A 23,327-nucleotide genomic window follows, 5' to 3' on the forward strand; every position below is an offset into this window, starting at 1 on the left:
GGTTGTTTTTGTTATCTTTATGGGAGATAAATATTTTTTCAATAGATATTTCTGTTCTCCTCTCCATCCTGCTGGGGGAGATTATCTCAACTTTTGTTAGGGTATATAGTATATTATTTGTCCCCAACCTGTCATCTGCTTGTCATAGAGTTTGAATGAAATTTTTACGTCGGATTATTACATAAAATATTTAAGTTAAAACGTCACTCGCTCTTGATGCATTTTCCACCACAGCCGTTATATTATATAGGCTCCAATTTTTATTTCTAATCAAAACTATTGTTGTTTAAATTATTTATTTAAAATCAAAGAGATAAATAAATATTGCTTCTATTTGGCTTCGTTTAATGTGGAGGGGTGGTAAAATGCGGTATTATGTTGTTTTGTTGTATGTGTTGAAAGGGGTGGCACGTTCCACGGCAGGCAGGGTGCTGAAGTGTAGCTAGCTGTCAGTAAGACAAGTGTGGCTTTGTCATTTTTCATTTTGAATAAGTGGCGCGTTCCACCTGCGGCGCCAGAAGAGTGCGCAATTTGTGCTGGAAGTTTCTCATACGCCGAACGGAGCAATAGTGCAGGGGTCACGTGGTCGGTGTTTCCCGGTAAAGTGAGAATTCTCGGAATCAGCTGCGTGATATGGCCGCACAATTTTTCCCGAAGAAGGCTGCTCTTTTTCCGGGAGATATAACGCGACTCTAAGAGTGATTTGCGAGCTAGAGCAGCGCGTCGGACAGTGGTGAGTGTCCAGCAGATTTGTTAGGGGTCGTGGGCCGCGGTCCGGGCCGTCCTGGGGGCCCCGAAGGAGGCGCGCGTGCTCACCGGGGAACGGTGCACGAACGCACCGCGCTGGGAACCATAATAATTAATGTTTGGAGTAGTGGCTGGTTGGCTGGTCGCTCGGCAAGGTGTCGGAATTGCCGCCTTTCAATTTCCAAGAAGCACGGGTTTATATTCCTCACACGATTATGGCAGTCTAGCATTTTCCTCGGCGCTGCGCTCGCGAGTTTCATTTCCGCCGAACAGCCGCCCCGAGGGACGCAGTTTTCGTCCCTCCGAACGCAGCCCCGCACCCAGAGCCCATGGACGAGGACTTCAAAAGCAGGCCTTCGTGCGCCTACCAGCAAGGTGAGCGGCCTTTCTCGCTAATTCGGGCCGCGTCCATATCAGTAACGATGGAACAGAAAAATGGCTGAAAGAAACGCGACGCAGATATTCTATACAAAGTGTCTTTTGCCTCGTGTGGTTTAGTTTCGAACATTAATTTTTCCTGTGTAGGTACGACACCGACTACTGACAAAAGCGTAATGGGGGTGATATTTCATAAATTGCATTCCGGCCCATCGTTATTTGTTGTCTTAGGATGACGCTTCTCTTGGCTGCTGAAGAAAACTATTATGACATAAGAATTTTTATGAGCCTTTCAATTTCACGGTTAAGCTCCAAACGAACGACCCTACTTGGTGTCTAACAGGGTTGCTTTGTTAAAGGAGAGAAGTATTTTTCAAGGGATATTATTTATGTTTCCTTGCATCCTGGCGGCGGAGATCAAACCTGACCACTTTGTCAGGGTAGTATATTTTTCTCCAATATTTCTGCCTCATTCACTATTTTTAAATCGAAACGTCGCTCTTGATGCATTTTCCACCACATTACAGTCATTATTATGGGCTCCAATTTTTTTTTATTTCTAATCAACTTGTGTTGTTTAAATTTTGTTGAGTTCACCTACATTGCGATATTATCAACTGGATTTTAATTTTGACTTTTTATGGGTGTTCGTAAAGCAAAACCCTGTTGTTTTCAATGCATGAATTTGCCTCTGAGCATTGAATGAGAGCCAAAAATCACCTTGGTAGCACTGAAAAGTAGTTTCAATATTTGTGTATGCATTTCAAATGGTGACGAATGTCTCCTTATCTTAATTTCCTAAATTTCGTAACTAGACAAGCGATGTACACCAATCATTGGGCATTACTGACGAAAGAAATCGAAATCTGACATGGAAAATTCGGAAAAGTTCTCTAAATATGAAATAATATCACTGCATTAAATTCTACCTGCAGTAAACAATTAAGTTTAATTAAAACCGTTGCCCTCGTTGGTTCAGTTCAAAAGCTAATTAAAATTTAGGGGTTGGGATGAAGCGTTGGCGAGCCAACCGAGAAAGTAAAGAGAAACAAGTCGAACGAATTCATTTATTAAATCATGAAGCGATGGCAACTTCCTGCATATTTGCGAGCGTGGTGATTTCCTCTCACTTTGCCCTCATATTTCGATTTTAAAATGGTCGATTATTAATTTGCCGAAATAGAATACTATTTGCTGCCCCCGAAACTTTATATTCTCCACCTGGGTGGTTTAAATTGGAAGACTCCAAAAAAATAAGTTGGCCACCGCAACAAAGATTAAATTTAAGAATAGAAAATTTGTCATGAAAAGTGATGCGCTGCAGCTGTGCACGTCCAAAGAGAATCTTTGATGCTGACCGACAAAAATCTTGGCTGATGGGCTAGCTTCGGCCACGGGGGAGGCTATTGTCACTTTTGCTCGCCTTACCTGCGATCTTGTGGAGGGAGGAAAAATACACTATAATACACACAACAATGCCACCCTGGCTGATCTTTTGGCCAGCGGTGGACGAGCATAGCACTTCGGCGGCTGGCGATCGCTACTGCCCTCCCTTACGTATTTGGGCTCCCTTACGCAGTCGGACTCTCTTAATTATGCAGTTTCATCCATTTCAGTATTTTCCCCCGGATACCAACGGTAAGCAAAACTATTTATATTTTTTCTTTTAAAGTATCGCTTTACAGAAATTTTGAAAATCATTTTTTACTTTCACTTGAAATACCGCTTAAACAATTTTGAGGAAATCGGCACAAAAGTTGAGATTATTTCGCCAGGTGGGTAATTAACCTCATAATTTCGCTCACCATTGGATAGATGGCGACGAGAAAAATCAAGCAAAACATCATTAACAAACCGTTTAATTTTCGAGCAAATTTGGGAAATATTTGAAATTTAACAGTTCTTTTCTCTTGATTTTAGTATTGCACATTGTAGAGGTAAATTGTTGCTAAATTAATTACAGCGGGTTGACGACAATATTTTCGAATTGTTGAATGTATGGGGCAGAGTATGCAACCTGCACGGCGGTCTTCATAGATGTATTAAGCAGTTGCGATCGATAAACAATTTGTTCCAATATTTGCAATAGTAAAAAAGGACCTTGCTACAGTAAAAATTTTGTCTAAAACTAACAGTGCTTTACCACACTTCCTTGGCAGATTTCGATTCTAAATAAGTGAAATGTGTTTTTAATAAGAATAATTCTGACATTTCACCCTTTGAATAGCAATGTGATTGAAAATAATTGGGTGCAACAAATAGTATTCAACTTATGCAACCTGAGCTGCATTTCGGGGTATACTGCTGCATAAAATGATAAAATCCAGTCATCCCTTGAATGTATTTGGGTCAAAAGTTGACGAAATCCAGGGGGTGCAGTTTTTTTTCAGGAGAAATCGCCTTTTTATTTATGAGGGAGCTGACCGTGAAAAATTGAGGCATTGTGGTAGAGCACACCTGGTGTCGGCCAGGGTTGCATGAGAAGGGGAGGAAGCGAGACTGTGAAAGAGACAAAAGAGGGAGAAACTCAGGTATCAATAAAGGCAAGAGCCTCCCTCTCGCTCACACACGACCCGCTCGCACCCACACATATTTCGCTCTCCTGACGGCACGTGAGCAAGAGGGTAACTCTTTCGCTCCCCCCCGCGCGTCCCTCTGGGTAGCCACGCTGTACTGTCGCCGCTATCAACAATAAACTGGTATGGTATAGTAACCGGGCATTTTCCCCTCTTGTCCACCCTGCACCCTTTAAAGTCGACCATGGCTAGAAGAACAGGCTCCGACCTCGTGATAGGGAGAAGGCGCGCTGGCAGGGCCGATTGCGTCGTTGAAAGTGAGCGTTTGGTCATCACAGTGAGTATCAAAAGCGTTCGGCCGCTTCTCGTACTCCCTGTGAAGACTAAAATGCGCCCTCGCTTCAATATCAACTGATTGTGAGAACGAGTATTTCGATCTCTCAGTGAGTACGAGAAGCGTCCGGCCGCCTCTGATATCTGATAATCACTGTGAGATTTAAAGTTGCATTATCAATTTGAGAGCCGCATTTTGATACAGTGAGGAATTTTTCTGTGAGTGTATCGATCCACTTTAAAACATTCTCGCATCACGCAAAGAAAAAAATTCTCATTTTGAGACGAAAAAATCGGCTTTCAAGTTTTGTTGGTTAAATTAAGGTATCAAACACAAATATGGCTTTGCTTGTGCCTAACACATTATTATTTATTGCCGTTTGTCGAAACAAAAAAATAAATTTGTCACTCGTTAAAGCACGGATCGATAATTATCTGCGCAAGTGTGCAATTAGCACTTGAATAATGAGCGCTGCTTCCATATCATTTCGAGCAATGAATCATTGATGCCTAATTACATGTGTCTCGTAGAAAACGTTTGCCAAGCTTGGCTTTCTCCTTCTGCCAAACCAAAAAATTATGCCAACTTCTTTTATTGATTTATTGCGATTTCGAGCCGAGCACAAGAGCGTGGTTCGTGCTTAAACCGCAAACATATCATGCAAATCTAGACTGCTTTTTATTTTACGACTGACTATAGCTGCCGAGCTGCCTGGTATACGAAAGGAGTTCAATTTTTATGCTTCTCTGCATGGTATCGTGAGACGGCATTCGAAATTAGCGTGCGAGGTTTTTTTGTGTGCACCCACCTTGCACTGTAAACGGATTAAAAATTTAATATTTTTACCTGTCCACAAACGCCACATATTATACTGACACTGACAATCTTTATCTTTACATTTTTTTTTTAAATGATAACCATGAAAGGAGTGTCTCGTAAAAACACCGATCTTTACAATGAGGAGGCTACCAGTTCATATTTGTCATATTTGGGGTGTGCTGTAAAATTTGGGATGGATATTTTGATTTTTATACATCATATTTTCTAAACATTTTTTACACGGAGAATAATTATATTCTTTAAATCGTTAATAAAATAATCAGTCTCAACTAGCTCTTAGACAAGTCTCGATTTCATCCAAAATATTATGACAACCTCGTGTGCTTCTGCCTTCCTTCGTATCGATTAACAAAAAAAAGCTTTATGTTTTTTTAAGAACCTCTGCTCGGCACTTCCTGTTGACTATATGAGCTTACGGGGACCCTAATAACACCGCCGAGCAAATAATATAGGGCCCGAGTGACCGCAGAGGAGCTCGGCCCAATGCGGCCATCTTATTATCGCCTCCCTGCACCGTGGTCTTTTATTGAAACGCCGGACATTTGTCCCAAAATCCGGTGGAAAGGTGCGATAAGCGAAAACCAGCAAGTAGCGCCTCCAAGCCTGTTCAATTACTTGTGCATTTCGAATCACTATTGTTCAGTTCGGAAAAAGCCGGCATTTTTAAAACAATTTCGACCAAGCCGGTTATAACCGGTTTTTAGCCGGCTGAATTGGCTAAAATTGGCTGAAATTAGGTTTCCTTGAGCTGAAGTATGTAAAGTAAGAAGAAAATGGTTTCACCTGAAAAATCATGATTTTGAATCTTTTTATTCAAAAATATTTCATGAAAAAATTTTCTATTCCCGTAATTATTAATTGAGCTCGGTTTTTGCCTAAAAATTAAACCAATTTAAAAAATGCCAATTTTAGCCTGGCAAAAATTGCTCGGCTTCATCCGGTTTTAACCGCCCCGGCAAAAACCGGCTGGTCAAAATTGCGAACACTGTCAGTTCACTGGTTATTTTATTTTAAATCGGTTTGCAAAACGCGGGACCAGTCGCGGAAAATCCTGAAGCGGGGCAGTCACAAGTTCTTACAAAAAGATAACTCGAAATATTAGCTAGCAATGCATCCTGTACAAACCAACAGCGAGTGGAGCCATGCAATTAAAAATCACGCTAATCACGCAAAAATGTACTCTTGAACTTTAAAAAGTACACAAAAACTACGCTTGACTTGATTATTTTCTCGGTAAGCTCGCTGCACATCCTTAAAAAAGTCGGTGGGCGATTTATTTCCTAGGAATACCGCGTTTTGTGTTTGTGTTACTTCATGGAACAATATCTCTAATTATTTCCGGCTTGAGTGCATTATGTTTTACCTCGCGTCGTGCCTCCCGTTGGATAATGCACCGAAAATAGCGTAAATGCGCGGCACTGCGCGGCCAAACAATTAATAATTGAAATCAGTCCTGCATGAGAAGAGATGAATTGCGCCAATTTGAATGATGTTGGCTTCTCTTTCGGATATACTGCGAAGTCTCCTTGTCCCCTCGGGCGCGGAAGTTTCTCGGAACTAGTAAGATTTTTCCGCACCGCTAGTTTTATGTTTCTCGGGAACTCGGCTCGTGATTTTTGAGCGTTCGTCACCGCTTGAAACAAAATCGTGTTATAATAGTCAGCAATGCCTCTCTTTATTTGTAGTTTTTCATTGTTCACAGGTGGCAATTAGTGCATGCTGAAATTCCCATTTTTTCGGTCGTTCTAGCTAGAAAATATTGATGATGATGCATTTATATTTTTTACTACCCGAAATAAATTGAAAGTTAAAATATACCTACATTGCCTTTAAACCGTCCGATAAAATTAATTGGCCTCTTAAGTTTCAGCCTTCTGAAAAATATGATTTTTTCGCTAAAAGTTGCCTTTCTTCTCAAACCACACGCGGAAACTAGTACTAGCCGGTTTAATTTTTCTACATAATCGGCTTAACTTCTAGCTGGTTCTATTTTTATCGTTGATTGCTAGTGAATGAAATTCAGATAGATATTCTTACTTTATTGATCCAATTTATACCTGAAAGTCAAAGGCAGGCTCTGAAATATTTAACTTGACAAACCAAAAAAATTTGATAATTTGTTTCCTAAAAAAATGAGGAAAAAAATCAAATTTTAGTTTTCCTAGTTTTCACGAAAAACTAAACTGTTAAATTTAAACGAATTTCTTTCATTGATTTAGATTAATGCTCAAACTAACAATTCCTTGGTCAACAAATAAAAATTTTGTTACATAGCTGAAATAAACAATGAGTCTTGCAGGAATATTGTTTCCATTCAAATGATGGTGGTCCCCCCAAGCTTAACGTATTATCAAAGTGATTATTTAATTATTCGGTGCCTTCTCTTGTCCTCTCCATACCGGCGATGCATGGAATTTTAGTGCGAGACTTGCGCTTCTCTCATTTGTTGGCAATCTGCATGATTTGTTTTCTGTGTGTGGCAATCTCGGCGCGGGCTGCCCTTGCGCAGGGCATTTTCGCCCAGTTCAACCAGCTAATGGCCTTAGCTGCTCTCGCGCCCTTTGTTTTCCTCTTGATGCAAGCCTGAGAGGTACGTCGTTAACATTTTTTGTCGAAAGAACTACGAGCTGTATTTTATTGATTATACTTTTTACCTTTGAACGCAAGAAGATAGGCTGTCGGTTCCTTTCAAATATCAGTTTTATTCCGATAGCCTGCTCCATGGCTTGTTTATTAGAAACGTGATCGGGATACGTTCAATTTACTCACTTAACGCACCTTCAAGTAGATTCCTATGTACTCTTTTGATAGCAAACACAATCATTATCTATCAAGGACAGGCTCGTATAACATCGCTCAACGCCGGCGAATAATCTGCCAAAGTAAAGAAAAAAAACGAATGTTTTACGATCCGCCTTGGAGGCCTCAGTGCAAACTGCAAAAGATATACACTTGGTTTAATACCAATGAATCATCTCAAGACGCAAGAATAAAATGGCAGAGGAGTCGTAAAAATCGCTCACCGCCTTCATAACTGGAAAATGGCGTAAAATTCATTCCTGATTTTTCTGTCTGTCGTCTTGTCGGTTTTCTTCAAGGAATCATTTATTGACAACCTTTCCGTCGAGCAGCTTATTGAAATATCTAAGTCTGACAACGCCATAATTTTTATATCAAATGTCCGCTGAATCGAATGATTGACGCCATTTTTAATTACGAAATTAATTTATTAGCTTTACTATCAGGAAACCAAAATGTTTCGTTTGGAGTGTCTTCATGAATCAGAAACTGAAATGAGAGAATCAGAAAATTGAAAATGAATGTTGGCACCACCTGCTGCTGGATTTGCATAATAATTCACCTCTCAAACAGACAATTTGGTTTCCTGACAGTAAAGCTAATGAATTATTTTCAAAATTAAAAATATCGTGAACCCATGTGCATTTATATCCGCTCCTGGTTACTTCTGATTTTCAGGCACCAATTCTGCTGCATTTTCAACAACAAACAAAGATTTTTAAATTGAATTTTTTTTAAAAAAAATGTCATTTTAATGCACAGCAGCAGGATTTATTCCTAAATCACAGCGGAGGTGCCTTAAAATCGTAAGAACACGGTGTTGCTATTTTCTGGCGGCTTTCTGTTCGGTATCCATACCTGTAAGATATTTTAATTGAAGACATTTTATTATCAACAACCAGAGCGGACTTTCAACATTATCTGAACACAAAGCCTGCTTTCAAAATATTTTACACACAAATTTAATTAAAATGTTTGATGGCCAGGCTGTTGGTGTTTTTGAGCAAATTTTAATACACCTTTCCTTCTGATAAAAAAATACTTAATAATCACTACAACCGTTACTCAAAATGTAGATTTTAGCCATGGTAAAAAAAGTACAAAATAAATTAGCGAAGTCTTTTGGCGAACGCACCGTGCGCAGCGCAGCGACGGAGCGAGAGGTAGCTGGGCGCGCGCGGTTGGCAGGGACTTAAAACAAAACATTCGATGCTAACTAACGTGCGTGCGATCAATGTGTGTTTGCAGCCGGCGGCAGCAGCAAGAGGAGCACGGTGTCGGAAGAACCAGCCGCCATGTCTCTGTGGGCAAAGGCGCAGCATCTGGGCGAAGAGGCGCTGCAGCAGGTGCGCGCTGCCTATGGTGACCACTTCCCCATCGAAGTGCGCCACTTCCTCGCTGGATGGCTGGAAGAAAAAATGTGGCCGGGCTTTGATCCAGAGAACCCCAGCTATGAGCACTTCGCCGCTGAGCTCGTGCAGACCATGATCATCGAGCTGGAAAACAAGGCGAGCGCTATGGCCAACACGGATGAGCTCTTCCTCGTCAAGATGAAACTCAACGATGCCATCAACATGTTCAAGGTTCATAAAAAATATCATTTTTTTCTACGATGGTCATATTTTCAACGGATTTCCCGTTTTGAAACCTGCCGGTTTTAGAAGAAGAAAATAATAGTTTAAAATTATAAGTTTTCATTGCACTACACTCGTGAAAAGGAAGTACCCAAAAATAAAAAATAACCGCTGGCGCTCTATTATTTGCGTCTTCTATTTGGGCCTGTCACGAGTAATGAATTAACATAAATATTTCAGAAGTAAATAGAATCGTGCAAGTAAATTTGTTTTAATTTAAAAAGTTGTAAATTTTGTATCAGCTTTTAGAATATATGTTGGCGAATTATAAATTAAAAACTGCATAGTAATAGTAAGGACAATTTTTAACATTGAATCAGATAACATAACTATCAATAAATATTTCTGGATTGATTGTGATATAAAACACGCACTAAAATGGTCAATATATCTAACTTTGAAAATCTCAATTCCAGACCCGGTATGCCAACAACAACCTCGCGTTGGTGCGCATAATTAAGCACTGCCTATCATCAGATTTGAAAATAGTCCAACAGTACGAATCCGTGAGTATCTGACATGTTGCATCACTACTAGGCTATAAACAACATTAACAATATTCGTTTTACGTGTTTAAAAAAATATCTGTAACTCTTTAAACTCACTTGATGTGCTTGCTAACTGTTTGCATGCTTTGTTTTCGTTCCTCTGAATGTCAGACATGGAATTCTGCGGGCACCTCAGCTGGTGACTCTAATCCTTCGTCGATGCCACAGGCGAGTGCTTCGCGCATGATGGAGCACCAACAGCAACACATCCAACCACAACAACAGCCACAGATGATGCATAATTTGGGCAGCGCCCTTGAGGCCACCAATGCTGAGATCACTACGCAAATCGAGTACCTGCGCTCGCGGACGCAGAAGACCGCTGAAGATTGCCGGCACATCGAGCAGCAGCAGGAATCGTTCGCAATAAAGTACCACGAATGCACGAAAGTAAACGGTATGCAATTTGACAACTAATTTGTCTACTATAATATCTGCACAGTTTTTATTCACACTGATGCTCTTGCTCCTTAATTAAAAATTAATAATGACATTTGAAATTTTGACTCTTTAGTGAGAAAATTTTATTTCATTACTATAGTTTTTTTTGGCAATTAAATTTTGGAAGTTCCCTCCTGAAATCAACCATGATTTTCAATTAGGAGAATCTGATTTTCACGTAATTTGAGCTTAGTTTTTTGTTTTTGCCCAATTTTGAGTAATAATTATTTCATGTAGTAGTAGAAAAAAATCAAGACTTTTGTGCCCACTTGATGACCAAAAACCATAAGTTATGAATATTTCAGCACAACTGCAGCACCTTGCAACCCAGCCGCGCACGCCGACTACTGCGGCCGCGGTGGCAAAATGGACGGAGCAGAAGGAGATGCTGGAAGCCATGTTGAGCCAGTTTGTGGCCAGCGTGCTGCAAATGCGCATTCAGCTGATTGACAAGCTCAAGGAGACGACTAGCCTGCTAAACGCGCTGCAGACGCGTGTGCTGGATGAAGAGCTGATACAGTGGAAGCGGGAGCAGCAGTTGGCCGGCAACGGCGCATCGCATGTGCAAACCAACCTTGACAGCATCCAGGACTGGTGCGACGCCCTGGCTGAGCTTGTCTGGGCCAACCGCCAACAAGTAAAGGAGGCCCAGCGGCTCATGTCAAAACTGAACCTCGAGCCATCTGGCTTGTCCGACCTACTGACACCCCTATTGAGCCAGGTCACACAAATGCTCTCTTCGCTGGTCACCAGGTACATGATCTAATCCAGAAACTCGCTGTTTTATTGTATTGACTGTTGTTGAATTACATATTATCTCTTCACGCTAATTTTTTTTCAACTACCTTGACCTAAACTATGAGGACCCACCTGTGGTATGGGTCCTCAGATTTTTGGTGCTGCCAATTCAAAGAATTGCCTATTTAACATGGGCTCAGAGTTAGCCACTATTCAAAAGAGTGATTTTTCCAGCTTAGAGTAACTCTTGTTCTGATCGAGGAATATAAAAAAATGACGCAAAACAACTTACCAAGGGTGACCAAGGCAAAAACCAAGGCGGAAAATAAAGTTGATCATCTTGGCATCGAGAGGAAAAACAATACTGAATTTTACAACTGCGATAATGGAATTATCTTTGTGTAGCTTTATCGATAAAATTCTTGATTGATTTCGGAAACATCCAAGATGTATTAATAATTTGCTGTTGTTGAATTCTGTTTTAATTAGTAATAATTAATTTAATCAATTGCTTATGATTTTCATTTTTATAAAATAGTTTTTTTTTCCTTAAAATTTGAATTATTCCTGAAATTCCCTCATTTGAATAAAATTTGCCTTCCAGCACGTTTATCATCGAAAAGCAGCCGCCACAAGTGATGAAAACGAACACTCGTTTCTCCTCAACGGTTAGACTGTTGGTTGGCGGCAAGTTGAACGTGCACATGAACCCGCCGCAGGTGAACAGGGTTCGCAAAAACCCGCATTTTTCCGGAAAAACCCACTGCAAAAAACTGTTTTTTTGCGGGTTTTTCTGCAATTTTGCGAATTTTTCCGAAACACATGCATTCTTATGGAAAATAAAAAAATTCTCATGATGTATGGCCAAAAGTATGGATTTTTCATACACATCAAAATCAGTATTAGAGCCACTGGTTCCACCAAGAGACAGAACATTTTAACTCTCTGCGTAATTTTCTGAAATTTCAAACTCTTTTCAAGCGAAAATTGACTATTTTCGGGTTAAATTCGGAAAAATGCGGAAAAATCCAAGACTGGTGGTTTTTTCCAACCGGTTTTTTGCGCAAAAAACCAGTGGTGCATTTTTGCGCATTGCAAAATTAGCGAACCCTGCAGGTGAAGGTGTCCATTATCTCGGAGAGCCAGGCCAACTCGCTGCTCAAAAATGACAAGAATGTAAAAGGAGACTCAAGCGGCGAAATCCTTAACAGCACCGGCTCCATGGAGTACCACCAGGCTACTCGTCAGCTCTCTGTCAGCTTCCGGTATGAAGAAGTTTCCTATCTTTTGAAAATTAATGTGGATTTGTTTGCTCAATTTTTTCGTCATTTCTGACGCAGACTGCAACAATCTCGCATTATATTATACTAATTTTGCTTTAAAGGTTTTTTAAGACTGGAAATAGTTTTTATTTTCCTCAAATTACCCTCTCTAGTATAAGCAATTTTTTATTTATCTTAAATTTAATTCGCATTCTGCACTACTTAGTCTTTGATTAACAAATATTGTTTTATCTTTCCAGCAACATGCAGTTGAAAAAGATCAAACGCGCTGAGAAGAAAGGCACCGAATCGGTGATGGATGAGAAATTCGCTCTGCTGTTCCAGTCGCAGTTTAACGTTGGAGGCGGCGAGCTCGTGTTCCAAGTAGGGTTTCCAACCTCTTGGTTTTTTAATAGTTTTCTCAGGGTTTGGGACTTATTGACATTATTGACCTAGAGTGGTCTATATTTTGAAAATTTAGGGATCTCCATTTTATTGGTCACAAAATTTAACATGGGCTAATGGGAAATCTCTGGTATTGAGAGGTATTGAGCGCTGGTGTTCTAACTTCCCTAATTCCAGGTGTGGACGCTCTCTCTGCCCGTGGTGGTGATCGTGCACGGCAACCAGGAGCCACACGCCTGGGCCACAGTCACCTGGGACAACGCGTTCGCTGAGCCTGGTCGCCCCCCGTTTACTGTGCCTGAGAAGGTGCCGTGGCATGCGGTCGCAGAGGCGCTCAACATGAAGTTCAAGTCCTCCACAGGCAGGGCCCTCACCGATGACAACCTCCGCTTCTTGGGCGAGAAGGCCTTTAGAGCGGGCAACTCAAATATCCAGGACTACAGCTCTATGCTGCTCACGTGGGCCCAGTTCTGTAAGGAGCCGCTGCAGGAGAGGAACTTCACCTTCTGGGAGTGGTTCTACTCGGTGATGAAAGTCACCCGGGAACATCTGCGTAGTCCCTGGACCGATGGGTATGTTTTATTCTGTTTGTCGATCTTGGTTTTAACCAATAGTTAGATTAGGTCGTACAATTCTAATTTTGTAGTGTAATACAATTAAAATCTCAGGTTCTATAGGTGGATTATCAAGCTCTTTTTATTTTAAAATGTTGAAGATGGTAAAATTAGACTAAATTTCCATTCTTAACTTCAATGGAATTTGATTACAGGTGTTTAAATTTATCAATAAATGCAAACTAGTGCTTGCTAGATCAATTACACTTTTAAATTTGTTTTGAAACTTTTAAATATTGGCTGTTTAATTTCATCAATAATTAGTTCTTTACATTTTACTTATTTTTACTTTGCTATTTCTTAAAAGTAAACTTTTCTCTAGATCAATCCTCGGCTTCGTGCGCAAGAAGCAGGCAGAGGAAATGATCTCAAGCTGCCCGCTGGGAACCTTTTTGCTGCGCTTCTCTGACTCCGAGCTGGGCGGCGTGGTCATCGCCTGGTATGGTAAGTAGCTCAACCCTTTTGTCTAGGCTCACTCAGCCTTTTAATTTTTCCCTTGACAGGCAACCAGGGCAACGGTCCAGCCGTCAGTATGTTGCATCCGTTCACCAGCAAGGACTTTGCCATCCGAAGCCTGGGCGACCGGCTTTCTGACCTGCAGTATCTTACGACGCTGTACCCCGACACACCAAAGGACACTGCATTCAGCAAATACTACAACCCCTTCAGAGGTAAGATTTGTTTCAGTTTATTTTTGTCTTGGTTACTAGGTCATGAAGCTCCAATTTTAAATTATGAAAATCCATTTTTTCATTTAGAAAAAATATGAAAAATTAATTTTACATTATTTTTACAACAATTGCGGCTCAGTGCAACGTGAGATTGCTTTTGAATCGTTTTCACAGCTAGATCTTACTATATTTTAATCATTTATCATACTTATATAACCCAGTTGCTGAAAAATTAAACTCAACCCTTTAAATGAATTAAATATGATTTTTTCTTAAATCATTGCAGACAACCAGCCTCCCCAGAAGAACGGTTACGTGATGCCTGTGCTTGTGACCCACGTGCCAGGGTGAGTGAATTTTTCTCCAAAAAGTATGAAGAACTTAACTGTGATTAAGCATGCCTCGTTTTTCCAGATGGGATAGGTTGCCGAACAGCATGCCCAGCTACCCATCGACGCCGCAGAACATGTTCCAGCCCCAGTCGCCGGAGGGCAGTGTGAGAGACACTCCATCCGTGGTCAGCGGCGTTGAGACTACGGCCAGGTAAGTTGCTTGCATAGCTTCCATTTTTTCTGTCTATTGCTCGAGCGAACGCATCTCACACCGATCCTGGTCTGCCTACAGCGGTATGTCGACTGTAATGGAGCTGTGAAAACAAACTCACAGGCATGAAGACACGATTGTGCAACCGTTTGTTGAATTGACTCTCGAAAATAGGGCTGCTCGTCGCACGTTGCAAAGCGAAACATTCAAAATGTTTGCACTGCTCCGATCCAATGTGAATCACAAAATTGAAATCGCGGGGATTCAGACGCAAAATTCAATTAATATTCTGACAATTGATCTCACCTATAAATTTGATCATCACAAGTATTTTAAACGTTGGTTTTGCTTTTAACTGAAATTATATCATGTCGTTTGGATTCACAAATATGTAAATCTTTAATTATTGTATACTTAAAGAAAATCATTCCGTCGCATTGCTTGCGTTCAGTTGGAAGACGGATATCATAGTTGTTTAGTGTAAAGTTCTATTTATAACTTAAGACCATTACGATCCATCGAAAAGCGCCCAAATTCTTTCTCCTTTTCTGCAGAACCGTCTTGTCTGCAGACTTGTGACGAAATTGAAATGTAGCTGCGCTCGTGAAAAGAAATCAGAATCGCGGCGATCGGTGCCTCCTGGTCGGTGGAAAGCGGGCCCAATTTTTTGACAGAAGCAACAATAACCAAAAAAAGATGTTTTACTCTGCACACACACACTCATACCACCTCCTCTACAACTCGTTGCGTTGTTCTATTATCAGACTGAATTTTCCAGACGGTAAGACTGAGGCAGCCGAAGCGACCCACCAAGTTCAAATATTATTCAGTATTTTCCACACACTCTATTTTCACTCTTTTTCCGGCCAGGAGCGCTCGCGCCTTTCATTCATTCAATCATTAAATAGCAGAACGAAACAGGGTTTGCGCGAGCTTACTTGTCGCAATTTTATTGCAACTACTGTTCAATGTGCTTTTCGTATTTGTGTCTTAAATGAAAAGGTTTTAATTGCCGTCCTGCAGATGCATTTAACGATTCGCGGGGAACAAATGTAGTTCGAGTTGTTGGTGAGACATGTTAATTAAATTGGTTTCATCCATGACGCGGTGCTTTCGAATACCAAAGTTAGACACAGACGCACGCCCTTAATTATTTATCGAGTGGGCGGCCGATTCTCGTTTTTTGAGTGAGTGTATAGTCTTTTCCGACGCTGCATTGTTGAAACTTGGTACATAAATATTATCTGTTGTCAATTTACTGAATGTTATATATATATTACAAAAAAAATATATCCATGAAGCGCTGTATTAAAAATGTTGCTCACTTTTCAAAACCATAGCTAGACGATTGAGAGCGGATTCGCAGTTTTAAAAAACACGACTGGCAAAAGTAGAATATCAGACGTTTGCTCGCGCCTATTTTTTCAATTTAATTGCCCATACCTCTGCTTCCAATCATAATTCATCGAAAATCGTACCTCTCTCTCAGCTTTTGAGTATTTTTGTATTCCCAACCGCGCAGAACTCACTGAATTGTCTCTTCTTTGGTGCATTTAATCTGATCGTCGTCTGTGAAATTGTGATCTTAAAGTAAATTTCGCTGTTTAGAATAATGAAAAGAGCTTATTGCATTTTTGAGGTTGAAAAGGAATCACGCTTCAGAACACTCGCGTTTACACATCATGCAAACCAACTTTATTCGCTCTAATGAAATTGTGAATTTCGATGTTTTTCAAATTAGGCGGAATACAACATTCTTATTGCTCATTCATTTGTTGTTGAATGTTCTTGCTGTTGAGAAATCTTGCTGGAATGTCTAACGAACAGATTACGATGTCGAGTGTTTTCTATTTACCATCATTCCACTTGAAAAAAAAAATCCAAGCAGATTTATGTTTGTACGATGCACATTACATTATACCGGAGCATTTCGTCACCTTTACATTTTATGCTATGTTTCTTGTATAATTCTCCATATTTATGGTTTCGATGAAGTAATTATTTTCGAATAAAGACAGATTCACTGTAAAAAAAAGCCGAAGCAGCGCCCTCCTCGAAGGACAGTCGGCGCGTCGAATTCGCCCTGAGTCACAAGCCGCCGCCAAATTTGATTTTTTTCCCGGTGGCTGGAACTTGGTGCGAATTGCAAAGCGCGAACTTCTTTGAGGTGTGGTCGTTTTGCGAGTTTTGTTCCCCGCCTGCCCAGGCCGAAAGTATGCTGGGGGGAGAGAGGGCACGCCAAAGCCGGAAAATTAGTCACGCTGTTCTCTTCCCTTTCTCAGCATACGCTCAGTCTAGAATTCGATGTCACTCTGACCCCCGTAGATAGAACTTAAATCATAAAAAAAGAACTTTCTCAACTCGTGACTAATCTTTGGCTCTGCCTGCTTTCCCCTTTCAGCTACTTGAGCGCCGAGTACGAGTACGATTACATGGGCCAAGACCTCTCCGCCATGGACGAGAACGCGCCCATTGACCTCAACAGCTTCAATTTCTCTGACTTCATGCCGCAAAACTACAAGCAAGAGTAAAGGCAACCAGGCCACCACCCGCCCCCGTCCGAAGAAGCGGCCGGGACCGTGTCCTTTGCCGGTTTTTTTCCTACAGGTGTGTTGTGCAAAATCAAAAATCGTGCCGCTTTACTCCGTCGTCCTGCCATCTTGTAAATAATTATTTAATTTCATCCCCAAGTTGTACCCGTTTCGCTTCCAAGGCCTGATTCTCTGTTCGGCGCCACCCCTGGTCCGAAGGGGTGCGAGAATGTACCACTAGATTTAAGTTGATCTCCGAATTCGGCGTAAATGACACCTTAAGGCGAACGGCACAAAGTTCCTGCGCTGTATTTTGCTTCACACTTACAGCTCATAATTTTTTTGATTATGTTTTTTAGCCAGTAGTGTCCTCTTTATCGTATAATTATAATTCTTTGACATTTTCTTTTGCTCAGGGTTTGCATTGCATTTCGCTTTCCTTGATTACGAGAATTTTCTGATTACCATGACATCAACTGACAAAGAAACCCCGCGGTTTGACCGCCCCTAACATTTTTGTTTTGCATCAAACGTTTACACTTTTAACGATGTAAACATGAAACACCAGACAAAATATTTTATGTAGCATTGATCTCAAGTTTCAGAATGGATTTTTTTTTGAAAAATTTAAAAATTGATTAAAAATAATCAAATTTTTGTTTAATCACGACGAATTTTGGTATAATTATAGATTCTTTCTGACGAAAAAATCCATTAGTGGGTCATTCTTTTAATTTCTGAAAGAACATGATTTTTTACGTTGAGGTCACTTTGGGCCAATAGAACGTTACATAAAATTTATTAATTACGATAAGAACATTGCTTCTTTAAGCTGATTAAAGTTGCTATATTTTTCACATTCAAATTTTTTCAACATGAAATATGTTTTGGACTGTACAACTTTAATGAAATAATAATTTGATTAAAATTAATTTTTTTAAATTTTTTTCATATGGTGAAATATTCCTTAATGCTGAAAAAATCATAACACTATTCAATATGTTTGTAAGGCACCAGCTTTTTACTGAGCAAACATAAAAATTTTGTTAAAAATGGATAAATAGTCAAAATTATGTTACATATCGATCGGATTCGTCTTGTCATGGTAAATCTGCATACTGCAACCCATACCGAGGTTGCCTTTGGTAATTCCTCTAATTTCATGAATGTCTTCTCCTTGTCTGATGCAAAATAAGATAAAATTTTGGTCGGTATGGGGGTTCCTTTCCTTGTGAAAATAAATTCTTTTTAATAGAAGAAACCCGCTACGAAAGTGCTTTGCAACAAACCAAATTTTGTTAAGAATTGCTTTCTAGACAGTTTTCCTCCAAAACAGAGTGTGCAAACCCTGATTTTTAATTTAAGATTTGTATTAGAAGCCATATTAAAATAAGTTTAGATTAGCAGCCGTAGGTTTAAGCGGAGTGAGTGAGAGGATGGGAATTCGGCACGATGTCTCTTCCACGCACCTCAAAAATGGGGTTTGTTTTCTACTGTAATAGCCGAGGATTAACTCTACAAGTACAAATGCGAACTGCAAAACGCACGTCGGATTCAAATTTAGCACAAACACGCTGGATGTTTCAGAAAGCATAGTAGTATAAATATAATGCCAAAATTAGATGTGCACAAGGATACAGCACCAATTATCGTTTCGTCGCCGCCCCTGTTTTTGCAGTTTCTAGATTATTTTATTAGTTTAGTATAGCAATCATAATCAAACTACACCCTTGAGTTAGAGACTAAAAGTACATAACAGTGCAGATGGGGCTGGGTTTGCTAAAAACCAGGCGTTTCTTGACGGAAAATTATATATTTCTTGTGCTCCTGAAAGCCTTATCTCAGAAAAATCAATTAATGATTAATAAGATTACTCTGGAATTAAGCTCAAAGTTTTGCCTTGGACTTTCACTTTTTAAGAAACGCAGGAAAATTGAAATTGGCAAACCCTGCCCAAGAGCGATTAACCACCAAGCAAGTATACTGTATACTACGTAGTTAAGCTGTACCTCGGAGTTGACAAGAACAATATATAAAAATGTATAGCGACACAAAAGTATAGAGAAAGTAAAAATAATTATTATTATTGTTACTACGCAGAGCACGTTGAAATTATTAAAAGTAGAAAGGAATGTACTGAGACATAGACCAGCTTTTCCGTGGCCATCCATGATTGAAGAAGCGCTTTTTCGTGCCATTCACGCGCAAAAAGGGGCTTTCTTGATAACCAATGCACTCTAAAATATTTTATGAGACAACTTTTACCACTGTTGATCGCGCTGGAATATATTAAATAATGTATTTATGAGAAACCGACCGACCGACCGGAAAAGAATTAATATTTACAAACGATGACGAATATTTATTCGCAACTTGCTCAACGATTAGACTTTTCCTTTCAGATCAAACTGTGGATTCGCACGAGAATTGATGTATTTATTAATCTGGCGTCGTAAATTATTTTTGTTAGCTACGCTTCTGTGTGACATCGAATCTTGATTGCTCCCCTTGGGATATTGTGATACGCGTTCCCTCTCCATGTTCGCGTCCTCCCCATCTCTCCTAGTAGTTGGTAATTAAATTCCTTCGCTCTGTACACAAACAAAATCGTCCGGCAGACAAAAATTCAAATTTGACAATCACCCGGCACGTATACGAATGCAATTGCTTTCTAAATTTTACGTTTTGGCTCATCCTGCATGTACATAAACAGAAATAATACTGCTGCCTTAATTGTTTCTATGCTCTTCTCACCACGGACGACTTCAGTCTTTCTTGTTTCTTGTTGAATCGTAATGTATTAACGTTGAAAATTGTTGCACAGAACCAGTCGTTATGTTTGCTAGCGTACATAACAGAGATTATATAATATGAAATCATGTGGCAAAGTGCAATCAAGCAAGAGAACTCGAAAGTTAGTATAATTTAGCCCTCTTCAAGTACGCACACACGTATTAACATGTATGAAATCAAACAGGCGTAATAATATTGTGTAGACGATGCATGAGGAATAAATAAAAACGATCAAAATCAGTTTGTCACATTATTTTATTTCGGTCATTCAACCATGCAAACTTACAACACTGTAGCATTATAAAATCAGATCTCGTTGCGGGAAGCAAACATTTTTCCTTAATATTAGGCACGGAAGGGATCCTTACTATTAGACCAGGGGGTAGCTAGCCTGGGTGGCGACGCCGCAGTTGTTGTCCCTGTTGCGGGCGATTTTGACGTAGCCGCCGTCGCCCCAGGACGTGCCCCAAGAGTTCTTGATGAGCCAGTAGTCCTGTCCAGACTCCTCGTCAGTGCCGTAGCCGACGGCAAGCACGCCATGGTCCAGCTGCTGACTGTCGCACTGGGGCTCATAGTACACTCCTAGAAAAATCAAAACAAAAAATTATATTTTTTTACTATTTTAAAAAGTAAATTAAAAATCAAATGAAAAAATCCTGAGATAAAAACCAACTCAATATTTTTAATAAACAAGAAAATTAAATCCTGAAAATGGGAGAAAATATATTTCCAAGTTTATGTGCGGCCAGGCATTGAAAAAATTAAAGGCTAGTGGCTATGAGAGAAAATAATTGCAAAATTGTGTCGGCATATATGTAAGTAGTTAATCTTATTCCCCATTAATGTTCTTATTATATTCCAATTATTCTTGGCCATCTTTAAGAAAAAGTGTCATTTCATCTTGAGATTTTATGCGTCAGTCGCTAGAAACGATCAAATAGGAATATTGTGTAAATGCCGCCATATTATATAGCAATTGGAGCAATTTGAAAATTCTATTCAAGCTAATTCAAAGAATGGAAATCCTGTCAATTATTTACTAGGGATTTTTTTATTTAAACATCCTCAGTAGCCACAAAAATTGATGTTACTATCGTCTCATTGCCCTTATTCAAACAAATTCCTGAATAAAAAGAAAGTTTCATAATATTCCTGCTGTCATTGTTACCGTTTTAAAGTGTTTTCAACCAAAAATTCCCGCTTAATTGCGCCGGACTGACATTTTTAGATAAAAGTAAGAGCACTGACCTTGCGAGTAGAACTGGAAGGACTCGTGGCTGGCGTCGATGGCGACCGAGACCGGTCCGATGGTGGCGAGGGCCTCCTTGAGTTGGTCCTCGTTGCCGCTCTCAACGTCGACGAAGCCGGCGTCGGTGGCGCCAGAGTGCGAGGCGTCGTAGCGGCACTTCTCGTCTTGGCCGTCGTAAGGGTACCAATCCTCGGTGTCGATGCCCCTGTTGTCCTTGACGTACTGGAAGGCCTGGTCCATGAGGCCGCCGTTGCAGCCCTCGTTGCCGTACTTGGTTGAGCAGTCGATCAGGTTCTGTTCGCTTAGAGACACCAGCTTGCCGGTCTTGCGGAAGTGCTGTCCTTCAAGGGCGCCAGTCTGGAATGTGGATTTTTTTGTGATTTTTATTAATTTACTGATAAATTTATTCTCATTAATATAATTATATAGGGCTTTGAATTTTAAATTTGTTTTCGCCAAATAGAGTGGGCTGTTTCAGACAGTTTTTTACACATTTTAGAATAAATATAAACAAAAGCTTGATTATTGTGATAGAAAAAATGCCATACCTTAAAAAATTACAAAAAAATAAAATAAAAAAAGGATTGCGCTTCATGCACAAAATGTTTTTGTTAAATTTAATTTAATTTTCTAGATTTAAACCCCAAACAAATTTAAAATAATAAAATATATCCAAAGCAACAAAACCGACATTCTGCAAAAAAATAATAATTTCTTTAAAAACTTATCAAAAATAATTTCGGGCCTAAATATTCCACAAAATATGCAACTATAAGAAATATTTCGTTATGTGGAACATAACTCAAAGGATATTAAGTCAATTTTGACGTTTTTGGCAGTTCTGGATTAAGTTACTTGAAATATGCTTTCCATAGGGGAATGACTTACCGATAAAAAATTTAATAAAACCAAAACAAACAAAATATTCGTGCTCATTCGACGGTCCCGTAATGATAGGGAGCTAAAAACTAATCTATTGTCTAAATTCACAACCCAATTAGCAATTAAATAATCCGGAAAATTGTTAATTTTACAAAAGTTCAACTTTAAATTGTTGATAAACCGTGCTTATATATCAAACCAATATCTCTAGCTTCAAATTTAAATTTCCAGAAATTCAATCTAGTTTCTTGCTAAGACAAAATTAATCATAGCTGTTCAAAATACGACACGACATTGCATGTTAAAGAAATTTCCTGTTTTCAACCCATTTAATTCTTTGAATGTTTTATTATACTTAGAAACATCCCCACGCCATCAATTTATAATAAGAAAATTTTCTGACTCATCGCAGAGCACGCTCTGAGAATTAATTAAATATTTCTTCACAGTGACACAAAGAGGTTACTAAATGGCCTTCCAGGATCCAATTTTGTTTGTTGAACGCTGACGCAACAAATTAACACCATTAATAAAACATACCGAGCTGAATGACCAGCAGGAGCCGCAGTGTCCCTGATCCTTGACGGGCGTGACGGCTCCCAGGGTCCTCCAGTCCTTGGAATCGGGCAGCTGGACGCCGTGCGGTGAGATGAAGGTTGCGCCGAGCAGCTTGCTCCTCGCGGTCGCGTTCCTCGTGCGGTTGAAGCCGTTGCGCGAGCTGCGGAATTCGAAGCCCAGCTGCGAGCAAAGGTCGGTCGTGCTTAGCAAATGTGCGATTGTTATGGCAGCAAAATATTATTTGTGTCACAATAAGTAAATGGGTGCATGGGTCATCGCGTCCGCCGCACTCACCATGTCAGCAAACTGGTTCAACTCGAGCTTGTAGCTGACGCTGCCGTTCTTGAAGCGTTCGTTGTGGCTGTTGATCCTCTTGGCATTGTGCGAGAACACTTTCATGCGGAAAGAATCCGCGAAGTCAGTCTCGTATGTTTTTTGGTGACGTGCCTGGAGTGTTCGAAAAATAAATTAAAAAATGCCCTGCAGGTTGTTAATGACATTTTGCTTACTTTGAATTTTTTCCATTCTTCTTCGAGGTTGAAGCAGCTGCCCAGGGCAAGTAGGCTCAGCAGGATGAGGATCTTCATGACTGTCCTGAAAATTTATAATTAAAATTATTTCAGTTTAAAATAATAAAGCTTCAGTACAGAAACTACGCGTTAATTTTTTAATGCTCCGCTCTTACTGGGTATCCCCTACAAGGAAGATGATACATACTACGCAGTAACATTTTTTTCTCTCCGATTGCTGATGAAATAACATACGAACCTTAAAGTGGCTGGAGTGAAATAACAGGGAATCCTCTCCCTATCAAAGCTTCTTCACTACTATTCCTGTTTTCGTT

The 23,327-nt window shown here is 39.9% G+C and overlaps 2 protein-coding genes across 7 annotated transcripts; one reads left to right on the plus strand and one right to left on the minus strand.

Moving 5' to 3' along the window:
* Positions 1-563: 563 nt before the first annotated feature.
* On the plus strand, positions 564-20,034 carry Stat92E (Signal transducer and transcription activator Stat92E). 6 transcript variants are annotated; one of them, XM_065491977.1, is made up of 14 exons: positions 564-733; positions 8,863-9,197; positions 9,665-9,754; positions 9,908-10,193; positions 10,543-10,990; positions 11,580-11,694; positions 12,092-12,240; positions 12,498-12,621; positions 12,820-13,214; positions 13,579-13,700; positions 13,760-13,927; positions 14,214-14,274; positions 14,324-14,470; positions 16,872-20,034. In XM_065491977.1, exons 2-14 carry the CDS (start codon positions 8,910-8,912, stop codon positions 16,999-17,001), a joined length of 2,523 nt encoding a protein of 840 aa, XP_065348049.1. In that variant the 5' UTR covers positions 564-733; positions 8,863-8,909; the 3' UTR covers positions 17,002-20,034. The 6 variants fall into 6 exon arrangements, with proteins under 6 accessions (XP_065348049.1, XP_065348048.1, XP_065348046.1 ...); XM_065491976.1 differs by lacking the exon at positions 564-733 and adding an exon at positions 780-1,122 and having other exon boundaries at positions 9,965-10,193; XM_065491974.1 differs by lacking the exon at positions 564-733 and adding an exon at positions 781-1,122.
* Positions 20,032-23,307, minus strand: LOC135944783 (procathepsin L-like). Its single transcript, XM_065491981.1, has 6 exons — positions 23,252-23,307; positions 22,993-23,077; positions 22,778-22,930; positions 22,466-22,663; positions 21,043-21,400; positions 20,032-20,376 (listed from the first exon to the last, which is right to left on the minus strand). The coding sequence occupies exons 2-6, from the start codon at positions 23,068-23,070 to the stop codon at positions 20,165-20,167; spliced, it is 999 nt and encodes a 332-aa protein (XP_065348053.1). The 5' UTR covers positions 23,071-23,077; positions 23,252-23,307; the 3' UTR covers positions 20,032-20,164.
* Between the last annotated feature and the right edge of the window lie 20 nt (positions 23,308-23,327).

This window comes from Cloeon dipterum, chromosome 4 (assembly GCF_949628265.1).
Source record: "Cloeon dipterum chromosome 4, ieCloDipt1.1, whole genome shotgun sequence".
Taxonomy (NCBI): Eukaryota; Metazoa; Arthropoda; class Insecta; order Ephemeroptera; family Baetidae; genus Cloeon; species Cloeon dipterum.